The sequence below is a fragment of the Pogoniulus pusillus genome, chromosome 12 (genome assembly GCF_015220805.1).
Source record: "Pogoniulus pusillus isolate bPogPus1 chromosome 12, bPogPus1.pri, whole genome shotgun sequence".
In the NCBI taxonomy this organism is placed as follows: domain Eukaryota; kingdom Metazoa; phylum Chordata; class Aves; order Piciformes; family Lybiidae; genus Pogoniulus; species Pogoniulus pusillus.
This window is the reverse complement of record NC_087275.1, coordinates 2,272,518-2,289,112: the sequence shown is the minus strand read 5'-3', so window position 1 is coordinate 2,289,112 and position 16,595 is coordinate 2,272,518. Positions and strand designations below refer to the sequence as shown.

The 16,595-nt window shown below is 52.3% G+C and overlaps 1 protein-coding gene across 1 annotated transcript in view; it reads right to left on the bottom strand.

Moving 5' to 3' along the window:
* PTGFRN (prostaglandin F2 receptor inhibitor) overlaps positions 1 to 16,595 on the bottom strand; it is a 117,740-nt gene that overhangs the window by 28,227 nt on the left and 72,918 nt on the right. Inside the window, exon 6 of the mRNA XM_064152261.1 lies at positions 8,015 to 8,434. Within this exon, the coding sequence (XP_064008331.1) occupies positions 8,015 to 8,434 (420 nt within the window). The remainder of the gene's footprint in view (positions 1 to 8,014; positions 8,435 to 16,595) is intronic.

The following is a 16,595-nucleotide window of genomic DNA, read 5'->3' as shown; positions in this document are numbered from 1 at the left end:
TGCCTTTAACATTGGAGATTGTTAAACAAATGGAATAAATACATCCCTCTGCAACTGCAAGTGGAGAAAGGAAAGGAGGTCTCTGCTTGAGGCCAGCAAGTTTTGCCTTGAATGGAAAGAATCTGACCAAGAGATTTTCCACAGATGTTCATGGAAATACAGGGCAGAGCAGTGCCACACTTCGAGCCCACTGTGGGAGGAAACTCTGATGTTCCATGAGCACAGCTCACATGTGAAAAGCTTACAGGCCTCCTGCCATTTACAGTCACAGAATCCAGCAGGGTTGGAAGGCACCACAAGGAGCAGCCAGTGCCAACCCCCTGCCATGCCCAGGGACACCCTACCCTAGAGCAGGCTGCACACAGCCTCAGCCAGCCTGGCCTCAAACACCTCCAGCCATGGAGCCTCAACCACCTCCCTGGGCAACCCATTCCAGCCTCTCACCACTCTCCTGCTCAACAACTTCCTCCTCACCTCCAGCCTCACTCTCCCCACCTCCACCTTTGCTCCATTCCCCCCACTCCTGGCACTCCCTCACAGCCTAAAAAGTCCCTCCCCAGCTTTTTTGGAGCCCCCTTCCGATCCTGGCAGGCCACAAGAAGGTCACCTGGGAGCCTCCTCTGCTCCAGCCTGCACAGCCCCAACTCTTTCAGGCTGTGCTCACAGCAGAGCTGCTGCAGCCTCTGAGCATCCTCCTGGCCCTGCTCTGGACACACTCCAGCATCTCCACAGCCCTCTTGTCCCAGGGGCTCCAGAACTGGATGCAGTACTCCAGGTGGGGTCTCAGCAGAGCACAGCAGAGCAGAGGAGGAGAATCCCCTCCCTGGCCCTGCTGGCCACACTGCTGCTGCTGCAGCCCAGGCTCTGCTTGGCTTTCTGGGCTGCAAGTGCACACTGCTGGCTCACACTGGACAATGCCTGTGTGTGCACACTGAAAGCTACTTCAAACACCACTCAGATCTGGGAGGCAGTAGAACTGAAGGGAAGGTTTCCCAATCCTAGCAAGTCTCCCCAGTCTTGCCAAAGGGGAATCAATAAAAACAACTGAGAAAGAAATTGCTGCTACTACCAAAACCTTCACATAAAAGCCTTTTAGGGCTTCCTTCTGACGAGAATGCTGCTTCCATATTGATCACCTCCACACCTCATCCTCCACCGTACAAGCTGAACAATGCTGTCAAAGGCCACATCTTCAAGGTAGGGAGGAGCCTGGAATACTCTGTCTGCCAAAATCATATTAATGTCTTCTATTCTCTCCTGCACTGAAGGTTAAAACCTCTTTGTTACACATTAAGAAGCCCAGAAGTCAGTGCAACTGACTCAGTAAGAGTTTCCCTATCAGGGACAAACACACTCAAACCACTCATTGCACTCTACCTACCCTCCACTCAATATTCAGCAGAGCTGTGCTCCCCAGCTTTCACAGCTGTATGCCTCTGCTTCTTCTGATCCTTTCCTCTTAGCATCTTCTCCACAACTTTGGAGAGACTCTCATCCTACCTAGAAATCACTAGCTACCTCAGCAGCTCAAATCCTGGCACAGCTGGCAGCTCCTGGCTTGGACAGATTCACTCTGAAATGCATGAAGAACTGGCTGGAGGGCCAGGCCCAGAGAGTGGTGGTGAATGGTGCCACATCCAGCTGGCAGATGGCACTGGTGGTGTGCCCCAGGGATCAGTGCTGGGCACAGTCCTGTGCAATATCTTTACTGATGATCTGGAGCAGGGGATTGAGTCCAGCATCAGTAAGTTTGCAGATGACACCAAGCTAGGAGCAGGTGTGCAGCTGTTGGAGGGTAGAAGAGCCCTGCAGAGGGACCTGGCCAGGCTGGATGGGTGGGCAGAGGCCACTGGGATGAGACTGAACAAGGCCAAGGGCAGGGTTCTACACTTTGGCTACAACAACCCCAAGCAGCACTACAGGCTGGGGCCAGAGTGGCTGAGAGCAGCCAGGCAGAGAGGGAGCTGGGGGTGCTGGGAGAGAGGAGCTGAAGATGAGGCAGCAGTGCCCAGGTGGGCAGCAGAGCCAATGGCATCCTGGGCTGGCTCAGGAGCAGTGTGGCCAGCAGGACAAGGGAGGTTCTTGTGCCCCTGTACTCAGCACTGCTCAGGCCACACCTGGAGTGCTGTGTCCACTTCTGGGCTCCACCATTGCAGAGAGATGTTGAGGTGCTGGAAGGTGTTTGGAGCAGAGCAGCAAGGCTGGGGAGGGGCCTGGAGCAGAGCCCTGTGAGGAGAGGCTGAGGGAGCTGGGGGGGTGCAGCCTGCAGCAGAGGAGGCTGAGGGCAGAGCTCATTGCTATTTACAGCTACCTGAAGGGAGGCTGTGGCCAGGTGGGGTTGGGCTCTGCTGCCAGGCAAGCAGCAACAGAAGAAGGGGGCACAGCCTCAAGATGAGCCAGGGGAGGTCTAGGCTGGATGTCAGGAGGAAGTTGTTGTCAGAGAGAGTGATTGGCATTGGAATGGGCTGCCCAGGGAGGTGGTGGAGTTGCTGTGCCTGGAGGTGTTGAAGCCAAGCCTGGCTGGGGCACTTAGTGCCATGGTCTGGTTGCTTGGCCAGGGCTGGGTGCTAGGTTGGACTGGCTGAGCTCTGAGGTCTCTTCCAACCTGGTTGATTCTATTCTATTCTAAGTCTTTCACCATTCCCATTAGGGCAAATCTGGCACCACCTTCTTTTTCTGAAGAACAAGTTTGACAGCTGCCTGCAGCACAGGATGCAAGACAAGTCTGTGACATGAGAGCTGTGTTTTTGGAGATGCTCCACAAGTCTGCTATTTACCTCAGCCTCAGTTTCCAGCAACAGTGTAGCTTGGCAAACAAAACCAAATCAACACACCCACAATACATCTTCTGCTTTCTACACCTGATTCCAAGTAGTTTTCCAAAGAACCATTCCACAGTTAGTCCACTCTAACTCTGCTCATCACACATCCTTCTCGTGCCCAGGGATGAATGCAAGGATATCCAACTAACAACTGAAGGACACAAAGTCCATCCATCAGTTGAGGAAAGGAAGGCATCTCAAGTCAGATTTTGCCACATGCCAAGGCTATTTTGGGAAACAGCTCTCCAGTGAATTGTGCCTGGCATCTCATTTCTCTCTTCATTCTTTCTTGAAGAAGCTGATAGGGCTTCAGGACCATCCCTTCCCTCTGCCCCAACCCTTCCACTGGAATCCACACATTCCCAGAGCAGTTTTACAGGCTGCCTCCCTTTCTCCACTGCACACTCCAGAAATCCTATCTGGGTGAAGAGGCTGAGCAGAAAGCAACAGCAAGAGCTCATCAAGCCTGCAACAGGCACACTTCCCTTCCTTGCATAGCTCACAGATTTCCCTCTGAACCATGGCTATTAATAGCATCCCACCAAATGCTGTGGATGTGATTTCAAAATGACATAACATGAGCAACACTGGGAGAGTCACCAACCACTGCTCTGGTTCAGGAGAGCCCCTGTGCAAAAGCTTCAAGGAGAAGGTAGGGTTTGGACTAGATTTCATTCTTGCATTGCTGCTTTGTAAACACTGCTCTCCCACTGTGTCTGACCCAGATACCAAGAGTAATAAGGCTAAAACCACCCTGAGAAGACAAGTCTACAGCAATATTCATCTGTGACACTGCTGTTCTAAGAGGCATTTGGATCATGTGCAACTTGCAGATAATTTTCAGAACAGTAACTCACCATAAAACTAAATCAAAAGCCAGCTGGGAATTACCAGGAACTGAAAGCAGCACTGAGATGAGTTAATGTCCTCTCTCTGACTGGCTCAGGTCAGGCTGCAACTTCATTAGGGTGTCTATCAGAATGTTGTACATCAAAGCTTCTTCCAAAGTGATACCCTGATTGGAAGCCTATCCCCTATGCTCATGTCCTTATCCCTTCCCCCAGTATGTCTCCTATAAGGAAGTTGCTTTTAGAAATCACAGTATCACAGTATCACAGTATCATCAGGGTTGGAAGAGACCTCACAGATCATCAAGTCCAACCCTTTACCACAGAGCTCAAGGCTAGACCATGGCACCAATCATCTCATTGAGAACAATTTCTTTAGTTGTAGATGCAGGCAGAACTCAGTGGTTGCCTCCTCACTACTGAGACAGGAGAATAGTGAGGAGGTGATTGAGTGCAATCAGCATGGCTGCACCAAGGCAAATCCTGCCTGACAAACCTGGTGGCCTTCTGTGAACAGGTCACAACATGAATAGATGAGGGGTGAGCAACTGATGGCATTGACCTGGACCTGAGCAAGGCTTTGACACTGTCCTGCACCACATCCTGGTCTCCAAGCTGGGTTTGATGGGTGCAGCACTGGATGGATAAAGAACTGGCTTGATGGCTGCACCCAAAGAGTGGCTGTCAATGGCTCCATGGCCAAGTGCAGGCCAGTGACAAGTGGAGACCCTCAGGGATCAGCCCTGGGACCAGGCTTGCTCAACATCTTTGGGGGTGCCATGGACAGAGGCACTGAGTGCAGCATCAGCAAGTTTGCTGACCACACCAAGCTGTGTGGTGCAGCAGCCAGGCTGGAGGGCAGGGATCCATCCAGAGGCACCTGGACAGGCTGCAGAGGTGGGCACAAGCCAAGCTCAGGAGGTTCAACAAGACCAAGGGCAAGGTCCTGCAGCTGGGTCAAGGTAATGCCAAGCACAACTGCAGGCTGGGCAGTGCCTGGCTGGAGAGCAGCCCTGAGGACAGAGACTTGGGGGTGCTGCTGGAGGAGAAGCTCAACAGGAGCCAGCAGTGTGCACTTGCAGCCCAGAAAGCCAAGCAGAGCCTGGGCTGCAGCAGCAGAAGTGTGGCCAGCAGGGCCAGGGAGGGGATTCTCCTCCTCTGCTCTGCGCTGCTGAGACCCCACCTGGAGTACTGCATCCAGTTCTGGAGCCCCCATTACAAGAGGGCTGTGGAGTGTGTCCAGAGCAGGGCCAGGAGGATGCTGAGAGGCTGCAGCAGCTCTGCTGTGAGCACAGACTGAAAGAGTTGGGGCTGTGCAGGCTGGAGCAGAGGAGGCTCCCAGGTGACCTTCTTGTGGCCTGCCAGGATCTGAAGGGAGCTACAAAAAAGCTGGGGAGGGACTTTATAGGCTGTCAGAGAGTGGCAGGAGTGGGGGGAATGGAGCAAAGGTGGAGGTGGGGAGAGTGAGGCTGGAGGTGAGGAGGAAGTTGTTGAGCAGGAGAGTGGTGAGAGGCTGGAATGGGTTGCCCAGGGAGGGGGTTGAGGCCCCATGGCTGGAGGTGTTTGAGGCCAGGCTGGCTGAGGCTGTGTGCAGCCTGCTCTAGGGTAGGGTGTCCCTGGGCATGGCAGGGGGGTTGGAAGTGGCTGCTCCTTGTGGTCCCTTCCAACCCTGCCTGACTCTATTCTATGATTCCAGATCTGCAGAAAACCCTCCAGCCTTGCCATTATAAGGAGATTCACTCAAACAAAGGCAAGAGATGTGCAGAGAGACCTTCACCCAGGCTGTGCTTGTGAACAGGAATGGGATTGTGCAGAAGGGCTGAGATAAAGCAGTCAACTCGAGAGCTCCGACGCAGGCAGCTCTCCAGCTGGGTACACTGAGAGCTCTTCCAAACTGCTCACAAGGTTACCAGCTTTGCTTTATCACATCATCAGACGAGGCCTCCAGTCATGAGTGCATCACCACCACACAAATACATCCTGCCACACATTGCACCCATACAGCACGGCAGGAAGTGCAAAGGATTAACTCTCCTGGGGGGTGGTCTTGAACTTGACCTCAGGTCCTCCTGACTCCTCCCTGGAGGGTGAGTCTTGAACCTGACCCCAGGTGTAGTGGACCTATAAAAACAGAGGAACTTCTTGCTTCTTTCTCTTGCCCTGCCTGCTAGGACCACCCTTTTGCTCCTGCTGCTTTTGTTTTACCACGTGGCCATCCTTCCAAGCCCTAGTTCTGCCTCCATCCATTGCCATCACTCTGGTTGTATATCTATTTTTGATCTGGTTGTATATATATATATTTGTATCTTGTTTTTTCCCTCCCCTATACCTCTTTCTAACTCCCCTACCTGACATACCTTCTGTTTATTGTTAAAGGGTTTGTTTGCTTTTTAACTTCCAAATCAAAGTGAGACTGTTTATTTGGGTGTGTTTTACCTTTTCCTCCCTACATCCAATTCCTTTCTTTCCAAAAGAAGGGAGAGGGGAAGGTATCCTGTAATTGTATTGGTTCTGTCAGCTCTATTTTGAGTCTCTGGGAAATTTAAACTAGAACTGGGCAGGAAGTCAGTGCTAACGCTCATCTCTGAGGATCCAACACAATGCTGAGCCTCTCTCCCTCTCCCCAGCAACATACCAGGACAGGAATGCTTTTCAAGAAGAACCTGAGGCAGGCTATGTTACAGCTGAATGTATCACAGTATCACAGTATCATCAGGGTTGGAAGAGACCTCACAGATCATCAAGTCCAACCCTGCACCACAGAGCTCAAGGCCAGACCATGGCACCAAGTGCCACGTCCAATCCTGCCTTGAACAGCTCCAGGGACGGCGACTCCACCACCTCCCCGGGCAGCCCATTCCAGTGTCCAATGACTCTCTCAGGGAAGAACTTTCTCCTCACCTCCAGCCTAAATCTCCCCTGGCACAGCTTGAGGCTGTGTCCTCTCGTTCTGGTGCTGGCCACCTGAGAGAAGAGAGCAACCTCCTCCTGGCCACAACCACCCCTCAGGTAGTTGCAGACAGCAATAAGGTCTCCCCTGAGCCTCCTCTTCTCCAGGCTAACCAATCCCAGCTCCCTCAGCCTCTCCTCGTAGGGCTGTGCTCAAGGCCTCTCCCCAGCCTCGTTGCCCTTCTCTGGACATGCTCAAGCATCTCAATGTCCCTCCTAAACTGGGGGGCCCAGAACTGAACACAGCACTCAAGGTGTGGTCTAACCAGTGCAGAGTACAGGGGCAGAATGACCTCCCTGCTCCTGCTGGCCACACCATTCCTGATGCAGGCCAGGATGCCACTGGCTCTCTTGGCCACCTGGGCACACTGCTGTGAGGGTTTCAGCAAGGATGTGAGGAACAGGCTGCACTTCTGGGTGTTGAGACTCATCCCAGTTTGTGGAGCTTTGTAGCCTAGCCACAAGAGGCCTCTGAAGTCTTCCTGTGGCAGGATATGCTTGCAGAGATGGCTGAAAAGCTACCAGTGTCTTCACCTGACCATTGTATTCAGTCACATCAACGGGAAGGTGTGGTCAGGCAATGTAATGCCAAATGGGTCTGCTTTGGAACAGAAACTCAGTTTGCATTAATGCTCTTCCAGAGCAGCCACCACCTAAACAGCAAGCCAGTGACACAGCTGGCAGATGTGGCAGCAGCTACTCCACACTGAGAACGAGCTCTGAGCCTGCAGGACGTTAAAAGCTGCATTAGTAAAGAAAAGCCAGGGGCTATGTTTACAGCCATTGCACACATTTCTGCAGGCAATCAATAGCACAAAGGACACATGTACCACCTAAGGATACCAGCACAGCTCTCAGTCAGCATAGCATCAGGAGACCATTCCGTGCTCCAAAGAGGGAGGTATTTCCCACAGACAGGGAAAGCACAGGGAGTGCATCACAGAACTCCCTCCCTTTCTGGTTTAGGAGAGGCTGAGAGACTTGGGACGTTTTAGGCTGGAGAAAAGAAGCCTGAGAGGGGATTTAATCAATGTTTATAAACATCTGAGGGATGGGGGGCAGGAGGGGGGGACAGGCTCTGCTCACTGCTCCCTGGGATAGGACAAGCAGCAGTGGGTGTAAGCTGCAGCACAGGAGGTTCCAGCTCAGCACAAGGGGGAACTTCTTGACTGTAAGGGTCCCAGAGCACTGGCACAGGCTGCCCAGAGAGGTTGTGGAGTCTCCTTCTCTGGAGCCTTTCAAGGCCTGTCTGGATGTGTTCCTCTGTGACCTGTGCTGGATTGTGTGATCCTGCTCTGGCAGGGAGTTGGACTCAGTGATCTCCTTGGGTCCCTCCCAACCCCTAACATCCTGTAAGCCTGGACTAGATGCAGAGCTGCCAGATTCTGTACCAACCTGACGTCTGGAAGTCTATCTGGATAGGGTTGGAGAAGCCATTCACCGCTTCCCGCCACATGCCACCCCCGCCCGGGGACCAGGCGGTCACCAGGCAGCGATAGAGCCCAGCATCGGAGATCTGGGTCTGGTACATCCTGTAGCGGAACTCGTTCTCCTGCACCTTCTCCAGCACCACGCCGTCCACGCGAGCCTGGTCGCTCCAGTCCTCCAGGCGCACCACGGAGTCCTGGCTCAGGGAGATGATGCGGGTGGTGCCGTTGGGGCTCGAGCGGTCGGCCAGCGGCTTCTCCGCGGTGATGAGCACGGAGTAGCGCGGGGTCTTGATGTTCTTCGAGGACACTTTGCAGGTCATCTCAAAGGTGTGGCCTGCCACAAAGAACGGCTTCAACTTCACCGCCTCCACTGTCAGCGTGTAATCTGGAGAGGGGAGGAAACAAGGAGCAAGAGAGGGGTTAATGAACAGGCGCAAAGACTTGTGCAGCACCTTGCAGTCTGGGTTACACAGCACTGGTCCTGGGGAGACACATTCCAACACCTTCATACACACACCTGTGGGCACCCTGGAGTGCTACTCAACAGCGCACACCTAGCAGTACACAGCAGTTTGGGTCATGACAAAAAGCTCAACCTGAGCCTGCAGTGTGAGTGCAGCCCAGACAGCAACCCTGTGCTGGGCTGCAGCCAGAGCAGTGTGGGCAGCAGGGCAAGGGAGGGGATTCTGCCCCTTGGCTCTGCTCTCCTCACACCCCACCTGCAGTCCTGGGCACAGTTCTGGAGCCCCCAGCACAAGCAGCACATGGAAGTGTTGGAGCCAGTGCAGAGGAGGCCACCAAGATACTCAGAGGGCTGCAGCAGCTCTGCTGTGAGCACAGGCTGAGAGAGTTGGAGCTGTGCAGCCTGGAGAAGAGAAGGCTTGGAGGAGACTGTGGAGTAGCCTTCCAGTATCTGAAAGGGCCAGAGGAAGGCTGTGGAGAAGCTACTGACGAGGTCTTGTAATGCCAGGACAAAGGGGAATGGGTTAGAACTGGCAGAGGAGAAATTCAAACTGGATGTTAGGAAAGAGTTCTTCGCAGTGAGGGTGGTGAGACACTGGCACAGGTTGCCCAGGGAGGTTGTGGCTGCTCCCTCTTTGGAGGTGTTCAAGGCCAGGCTGGATGTAGTCTTGAGCAACCTGTTCTAGTGGGAGGTGTCCCTGCCTATGGCAGGGGGTTGGAACTGGCTGATCCTTGAGGTCCCTTCCAACCTAAACTGTTCTATGATCCTGCATCTCACTGTTCTCTGTCCAGCTCTTAATTCCTGACCCTTTTGAACTGTACCACTGTTCTCCAGCTGCATCTTTGGGCCTCACAGTTTTGTCTTCCACAAACTTTCTAAGATACAAAAATTCAAACAAACAGCAAATACTGAACAAATAACAGAATACAAAGGTCACAGCAGGCCAGGAACTCCAGGGTTTGGTTTTCTTTTTGCTCAGGAGTAAAGATATTAGTCAGATAAGGCTCAGAGTCCCAGTTTTACAATGGGTGTGGAAGTGCACCCTCTGCAACAGGGTACAAGGACACTGCTCAGGCACTCGCAACCAGCAACAAAAGCTGACACGGAGTCAGCAGCACTTAGTGCAGCTTTTTTTCATTTCCTTTTTAAATCCACCCTAGCAGAGATCCAGACAGGTTCAGGTGAACTCAACATGGGCTGAACTTGCATTACAAAAACGGTAGTGGAAACAGAAGTCGCCAGCCCCACGTGTTGAAAGTTTGGTATACTTCTGCCTCCACGTGTGTCCTTCCCCTGGCCTCTCATGCAGTCACCTGAATAAAAGCCTACCAGCAGCCCTGACATTGTCCACCAGCTCATTTGGCATCAAGAAAGGGATCTGCAGGTACTGGTATATAGTAGCTGAAGATGAGGCAGCAGTGTGCCCAGGTGGGCAGCAGAGCCAATGGCATCCTGGGCTGGCTCAGGAGCAGTGTGGGCAGCAGGACAAGGGAGGTTCTTGTGCCCCTGTGCTCAGCACTGCTCTTGCCACCCCTTGAGTGCTGTGTCCAGTTCTGGGCGCCTCAAGTCAAGAGAGATGTTGAGGTGCTGGAAGGTGTTGAGAGAAGGGCAGCAAGGCTGGGGAGGGGCCTGGAGCAGAGCCCTGTGAGGAGAGGCTAAGGGAGCTGGGGGTGTGCAGCCTGCAGCAGAGGAGGCTCAGGGCAGACCTCATTGCTGCCTGCAGCTGCCTGCAGGGAGGCTGTAGCCAGGTGGGGTTGGGCTCTGCTGCCAGGCAAGCAGCAACAGAACAAGGGGACAGAGTCTCAAGCTGTGCCGGGGCAGGTCTAGGCTGGATGTTAGGAGGAAGTTCCTGCCAGAGAGAGTGATTGGCATTGGAATGGGCTGCCCAGGGAGGTGGTGGAGTGGCTGTGGCTGGAGGTGTTGAAGCCAAGCCTGGCTGGGGCACTTAGTGCCATGGTCTGGTTGATTGGCCAGGGCTGGGTGCTAGGTTGGGCTGGCTGAGCTTGGAGGTCTCTTCCAACCTGACTGACTCTATTCTACAAAAAAACTTCTCAGGTCACCTTTCTGCAAGGTGAAACTTGTCAAGAAAAAGGGAAGTTAGCAATTGCCAGATTGCAACACATTCCCAGAACTGAAGTAAATGCAGGAATATTTATGTCCTCCCCACAAGAGCAACAAGATACTTGTCAAGATTACATTTTGCACTGTTTTGCCTTCAAGCAGCAGTTTTCACAATGCGTAAACACAAGCCACAAGATGAGCAGCCCAGTGTGACAACCTTAAATCAGTCCTGTACACAGCAGAGACCAGCACAAAGCTATAGAAAGAATCAGCAGGAGCAGAGAAGGCTGAGCTGCTCCTAGAGGTCCAGCTGAGCACAGAATTGCTTCATACTCCATAACAAACCCCCCTCACACTTCCACACACTAAGCAAGTGGGAACACAAGAGTTGCACATTGAGGCACTCAGGGTACAGTCACAACTGAAGCTGCACACAGCATCGTTCTCTGCTTCCTCGTCCAACAACTCATCATGCTTCTGATTCCAGACTTCAAATCCATTTATCCTCATTTTGTCAATAAGATTCTGGTATCACCTTCCTCATAAGGCTCTGCATTTAGGAACTCATAGAACAACCAGGTTCAGAAGAGACCTCCAAGCTCAGCCAGCCCAACCTAGCACCCAGCCCTGGCCAACCAACCAGACCATGGCACTAAGTGCCCCAGCCAGGCTTGGCTTCAACACCTCCAGGGACAGCGACTCCACCACCTCCCTGGGCAGCCTATTCCAATGCCAATCACTCTCTCTGGCAGGAACTTCCTCCTAACATCCAGCCTAGACCTGCCCTGGCACAACTTCACACTGTGTCCCCTTGTTCTGTTGCTGCTTGCCTGGCAGCAGAGCCCAACCCCACCTGGCTACAGCCTCCCTGCAGGCAGCTGCAGGCAGCAATGAGCTCTGCCCTGAGGCTCCTCTGCTGCAGGCTGCACCCCCCCAGCTCCCTCAGCCTCTCCTCACAGGGCTCTGCTCCAGACCCCTCACCAGCTTCCTTGCTGCCCTTCTCTGGACACCTTCCAGCACCTCAACAGCTCTCTGCAATGGAGAAGCCCAGAACTGGACACAGCACTCAAGGTGCTGAGTAGAGAGGCAGAAGAACCTCCCTTGTCCTGCTGCCCACACTGCTCCTGAGCCAGCCCAGGATGCCATTGGCTCTGCTGCCCACCTGGGCACTGCTGCCTCAGCTTCAGCTCCTCTCTCCCAGCACCCCCAGCTCCCTCTCTGCCTGGCTGCTCTCAGCCACTCTGGCCCCAGCCTGTAGTGCTGCTTGGGGTTGTTGTGGCCAAAGTGTAGAACCCTGCACTTGGCCTTGTTCAGTCTCATCCCATTGGCCTCTGCCCACCCATGCAGCCTGGCCAGGTCCCTCTGCATGGCTCTCCTACCCTCCAACAGCTCCACAGCTGCTCCTAGCTTGGTGTCATCTGCAAACGTACTGCTGCTGGAGTCAATCCCCTCATCCACATCATCACTAAAGGTATTGATCAGGAGCTCAGTACAGTCAACTTCTCTCACATTTCAGGAAGTACATTTGGCCCCAAAAGCAGAAGCACTATTAGTTAGCCAGACACTAATGCTGCATGTTGTTGCTGTCTAGGCCTTAAGAGAAGTCTTTCATCAAAAACCTCTCCTAATGCAGATGTTCATTGTGCTGTTGATCTTCACTGAGTGCTGAGTCTGTTGTGCTTCAGACAAATACCTTCATATGATCACAGCAACACAGATGTAGATGAGAAGTGACTCTCCCTACTATACATGGGCTCCAAATACCTTATTTCAACAATTCAGGTCAGAAAGAATTAGAAAGCAGTGTCTTGCCCCTGCAAGGGCAGAGCAAACTCTGTTACTAGACACCCTTTCTGGGCTTTCCATCTGAGTGCAATAGAAAATGCTGCTTTGGCAATTCTCCTTTTTCTTGAGCAAAAATAAAGGAGTGGTTGAGCATAGCACAGCAGCAGAAATTCCATCTGTAAAGTTTGTGGAAGGCAACATCTGAGGCCCAAAGATGCAGCTGGAGAACATTGGTACAATTCAAAAGGGTTAGGAATTAAGAGCTGGACAGAGAACAGAGAGATACAGGATCACAGAATGCTTTAGGTTGAAGGGATCTCAAAGCTCAGCCAGTTCCAACCCCCTGCCATAGGCAGGGACACCTCCCACTAGAACAGGTCACTCAAGGCCTTGTCCAACCTGGCTTTGAACACCTCCCTGGGCAACTTGTGCCAGTGTCTCACCACCCTCAACCTGTGTCAGTGTCTCACCACCCTCAACCTGTGCCAGTGTCTCACCACCCGCAACTTGTGCCAGTGTCTCACCACCCTCAACTTGTGCCAGTGTCTCACCACCCTCAACCTGTGCCAGTGTCTCACCACCCTCAACCTGTGCCAGTGTCTCACCACCCTCACAGCAAAGAATAACTTCCTAACATCTACTTCCAATCCCCCCTCCGCCAGTTCAAACCCATTACTCCTCATCCTGTCATTACAAGATCTTGTCAATAGTCTCTCCCCAGCCCTCCTGTAAGCCTCCTTCAGAAGGCTGCTCTAAGGTCTTTGGAAGCCTTCTCTTCTCCAGGCTGCAGCGCCCCAGCTCTTGTAGCCTGTCCTCATAGCAGAGCTGCTGCAGCCCTCTTGAGCATCTTTGTGGCCCTCCTCTGGACTGCCTCAAACAGTTCCATGTGCTTCTTGTGCTGGGGGCTCCAGAACTGCACACAGGACTCCATATATTCTTCTAAAAGTTATTTCAAAGCACTTCCCTGCCTTTAAAAAAACCAAAGTCCCCTGGGTTGGACGAATACAGAAGGCAGAGACAGGTCTTATTATATGAGACCATAATAAATGCAGACTAGAACCGAGCAGGTGACACATAAAAGGTGCTGAATCTTTCTTGTTGCAGAAAAGAGGGGGAAAACACACTCAAAATAATATGTCTGAATCTGCAATACTATTAGAGAGGTGTGTATGAAGTAAATCAACCCCCCTCACATCCTATCAATGGAAGAAGTCTAGATTGCCATTCTTATCAGTACAATGCTGTGCCAAACTTGTTCTCCTTCAGCAGCAGCAGGCCAAATTTAATCAGCACTCCATCAGCCCCACCTAAAAACCACGTAGTTGTCCCTGTGTGCAACAGGGCATGTTATGAGAACGAGGAGCAAGCAAAGGCTCAGCACTTAGGTTACAAGTAACAGTAATCTGCAAGGAAGGTTAAGTGGGCAAAGTAAGTTTCTTCCTATTTCCTACATCAGCAGAAACCACTCATCAGATCTCCAAGTATAAGATCTGATCAAAGAATATTTTCTTCCAAAAGCTACAGCTTGTGTGCTAGTTTGAAGCAGGCTGGAATGTTTTGGTGAGAAGAGCTAGATTCCAGGCTGTGGAAAGAAAACAATGGGGATGTCTGCTTCGCTCACAGGCTTGCTGAGATGCATAAGAACAAGAAATAAAAGCATAGATAACCACTGTCACTTGGGCTGCTGGCTGAGCTGCATCTCCCTAACCTCACCCTCCATTTTGGGCTAACCCTTTGGCCAAACCTCCATTCTTCCTTGGGACTGGGGTAAGGTTGAGAGGTGCAGGGGGAAGGTGGAAGGGTGGTTGAGAGCCCCTCCTGGGGACTCAGGTGTCTGGGAGGGCTGTTGTGTTTCTGTATCACCTTTTCCCTTGTCTATTTCTGTCTATAACTGTCTATACTGTAACTATCTGCTTGTCTATTGTGCTAGCTGTAAATATATGCTTCATTCAATTTCCAGAGCTGGCTGAGGCTAGTCTGGGTGATTTCTAAAGTGGGGGGGGGCAGGGAACACCCAAACCATCACAGCTTGTGATCTCATTTTTAACCTTCTGAGAATTGCCAAGAAAGCAGTGTCTGAATTTTGACCCCCACACTGCATGCTTGCCTCTCCACACACCTGCCTGCAATCCCATGCAGAATGTCCCCTCCTTGTAAAGCTCCATGAATAAAAACCATGGCAGTGGCTGGATTTCTAGCTCAGACATAAATAACACCTGGGGACAGAGAAACTTAGAAGTGGAAGCTCTGAGTGGAGACGTGAACATTCTAGGGATAGGCCATACGATGGCAACAATCCAGCTGGCAGCTGTCACTAGTGGTGTCCCTCAGGGATCTGTGCTGGGCCCCATCCTCTTTAACATCTTCATAGATGATCTGGATGAGGGCATGAAGTCAGTCATCAGCAAGTGTGCAGATGACACTAAGCTGGGGGCAGATGTGGCTGGGTTGGAGGGCAGAAGGGCTCTGCAGCAGGACCTTGACCGCCTGGACAGATGGGCAGAGTCCAAGGGGTTGGGGTTCAATAGCTCCAAGTGCAGGGTGCTGCACTTTGGCCACAACAACCCCATGCAGAGATACAGGCTGGGGTCGGAGTGGCTGGAGAGCAGCCAGACAGAGAGGGATCTGGGGGTGCTGATTGATACCCACCTGAACATGAGCCAGCAGTGTGCCCAGGTGGCCAAGAGAGCCAGTGGCATCCTGGCCTGCATCAGGAATGGTGTGGCCAGCAGGAGCAGGGAGGTCATTCTGCCCCTGTACTCTGCACTGGTTAGACCACACCTTGAGTCCTGTGTTCAGTTCTGGGCCCCCCAGTTTAGGAGGGACCTTGAGATGCTTGAGCGTGTCCAGAGAAGGGCAACGAGGCTGGGGAGAGGCCTTGAGCACAGCCCTACGAGGAGAGGCTGAGGGAGCTGGGATTGGTTAGCCTGGAGAAGAGGAGGCTCAGGGGTGACCTTATTGCTGTCTGCAACTACCTGAGGGGTGGTTGTGGCCAGGAGGAGGTTGCTCTCTTCTCTCAGGTGGCCAGCACCAGAACAAGAGGACACAGCCTCAGGCTGCGCCAGGGGAGATTTAGGCTGGAGGTGAGGAGAAAGTTCTTCCCTGAGAGAGTCATTGGACACTGGAATGGGCTGCCCGGGGAGGTGGTGGAGTCGCCGTCCCTGGAGCTGTTCAAGGCAGGATTGGACGTGGCACTTGGTGCCATGGTCTGGCCTTGAGCTCTGTGGTAAAGGGTTGGACTTGATGATCTGTGAGGTCTCTTCCAACCTTGGTGATACTGTGATTTCATTGGAGCACCAAGAGCTTTGTGTCTTGAAGCACAGCTTGGACCTTCCCCTTGCTGCCTCTGCTGCGACTGCTGCTGTCTTCCCCTGCTGCTGTTTTGGCTGCTGCTATGCCACTTGACCTCTTCCCCGTCTTCCTTAAGGTTATTATGTTTCTGTAGTAGTTTGTTCTCCATAGACATTAGGAGGAAGTTCTTTGCAGTGAGGGTGGTGAGACACTGGCACAGGCTGCCCAGGGAGGTTGTGGCTGCTTCCTCCCTGGAGGTGTTCAAGGCCAGGTTGGATGAGGCCCTGAGCAACCTGCTCCAGTGGGAGGTGACCCTGCCTATGGCAGGGGGTTGGAGCTGGATGATCCTTGAGGTCCCTTCTGACCTAGACCATTCTATGACTCTAGGGATAGGCTACATGATGGCACAATGGATAAGTTAATATCATTTCATTGGAGCATTAAGATCCTTTAAGTCTGGAAGCACAGCTTGGACCTTCCCCTTGGCAGAAAGGAAATGTCTGTAGTATTGTGGCCATTTGAGCTGCATTTCTAGCTCAGACCTAAAAACATTTGGAACAGAGAAACTTAGCAGTGGAAGCTCTGAGTGGAGAGGTGCACATTGTAGGGATAGGCCATGTAAAGGCAACAATGGATTTGTCAATATCATTTCATTGCAGCATCAAGAGCTTTACGCCTGGAAGCACAGCTTGGACCTTCCCCTTGCTGCTTCTGCTGTGCCTGCTGCTTTTGCTGCTTCGCCACCACTTGACCCCTTCCCCATCTTCCTTAAAGTTATTATATTTCTGAAGTAGTTTATTCTCCTTATGCTGTTATATTTAAACTATACAAAATACTCTTTCATTTTTTCCTGATTTTTCCAAAAATCCATGTTGTAGTGAGTTTGCTGTACCAGGGGAGGGATCCAGCCTAACCCAGGACACATGGCAAAACACAGTCAGTCGTA